This window comes from Camellia sinensis, chromosome 7, assembly GCF_055761805.1.
Source record: "Camellia sinensis isolate YWXY chromosome 7, ASM5576180v1, whole genome shotgun sequence".
NCBI classification, from domain to species: Eukaryota; Viridiplantae; Streptophyta; class Magnoliopsida; order Ericales; family Theaceae; genus Camellia; species Camellia sinensis.
The window spans coordinates 103,856,671-103,858,281 of NC_138967.1; the positions used below are offsets into that span (position 1 = coordinate 103,856,671).

Consider the following 1,611-nt stretch of genomic DNA (forward strand, 5'->3'; position numbering starts at 1 on the left):
ATGAATTATTTTTTTTTATCCCTATATAATACAACTGTCACCAACCTTCGTCCCCGTGGACCTAGGGTTAGGGTTTAAATATCTACATACATTCCCCAATTTCATATCACATGCTCTCTCTCTCCCCACCTGACTCTCTTATCTGTATATCCATCTTCGCCTCGAAACTATAAATCAATTTTTATTTTTGTAGGATTTTATCGATTCACTTTCCCCACCAACGGTTCACCCTATAAATTGTTTAAAATTTTAAGGTTTTGAGGATGAGGAGGAGATCTCAATACCTTGATCTAGGGTTTTGGGGTTTCAATCCCCAAACCCAAGTTGAGATCATCAGGGTTGTGAATTGAGCTAGGGTTTAGATTTCCATAACCAATATAATTCACTCTATAAATAGTTGAATTTTGGGGGTTTTCAGGATGAGAGCAATGCCTGTGAAGACCCTGATCTAAGCTTGGAGTTTCCACTTCCATTCCCAGTTTCCAGATCATCTCAACCATACTGGGTTTATAGTAATTTCTCTTAATGACCAAGTATTTGCTATGTGTATTTGATGTTTGGTAGGGTTTGGACTTTGGAGCTGGAAATTGGCTTACAAGTTTGGGATTAAAGGTTTTAATTCTTTTTTTTCTTTTTTTTTTTGGTAAATTTTTCAATCCCAATTTTAGGTAATCAATACTGTAAATGATACTGGGTTTATAGAAATTTACTTAACGAGATAGGGCCTTTAGGTTTTGATCAATGGATTCATTTGGGTTCTTCACAATCTGCATGCTCCATTCAGCTATTACTGTAACCTGTGGTGCTCTGATAATGTTTTATCTCAAAGAAATCTCTGTTTTCGGCCATGGTACCGAAACAGCTCAAAAGCTTATGGGATCAACACCACACGACCAGTTGTTGATACAAATATCTGATTCGTTTGCCGGGTTGCTTCTATTTGTGATTGGGTTACTGCTGTTCATGGTAGCTTTTGTTAAGGACACAGCGTTTCAGAGTTTCTTTGCCAAAGGTTGTGTTCTTCTTCATGTCTCAATGGCCCTCTGGAGGGTGTATTTTGAGAGGAGACTCGACGATTTGGCTCGAGATTGGCCAAGGCAATTAGTTGGTGATTTTGTGTTGGCACTTTCATGGGTTTTCTTTCTGATTTACTCCTGGAGGGAGGAGTATGATTAGCAGGAAGAAGATTAGCAAATTGACCATTGTGGTTGAATGCCTTTTTTTATTTGATATGAAGTCAAGGGTTGTAAATTTGTTGCTTAATTGTGCTATATGGGAAATTATGTGGATAAAATGGAATTAAAATGATCAACAATTTGGGTTAATGAGCTGGGTGTTATTTATATTTGGAATGATCTGTATTCAGAATTGAACAATAGCACGACTTGAATATATGGGGTTTGTATTTTCTGAATATATTTTGATTCTGTTTGGAGCCTAAGTGGAGAATTTTGCTCACAATCACATAGCCTTCGTTTACTATAACTTTTTTAAGCTGGCTTTTTATATTGGGATATTTTTAACTTGGCTTTTTTAGTTTTGTTTGGCTTGGTTTTTTTTTTATTTTTTTGACTTTTGTAAGAAAGTGTAATGATTATAATTTGGATATGA

At 35.9% G+C, this 1,611-nt stretch overlaps 1 protein-coding gene across 1 annotated transcript; it reads left to right on the top strand.

Moving 5' to 3' along the window:
- The first annotated feature begins 741 nt into the window (after positions 1-741).
- Positions 742-1,176, top strand: LOC114296094 (uncharacterized). Its single transcript, XM_082880964.1, has one exon. The coding sequence runs from the start codon at positions 742-744 to the stop codon at positions 1,174-1,176; it is 435 nt and encodes a 144-aa protein (XP_082737090.1).
- The last annotated feature ends 435 nt before the right edge of the window (positions 1,177-1,611 follow it).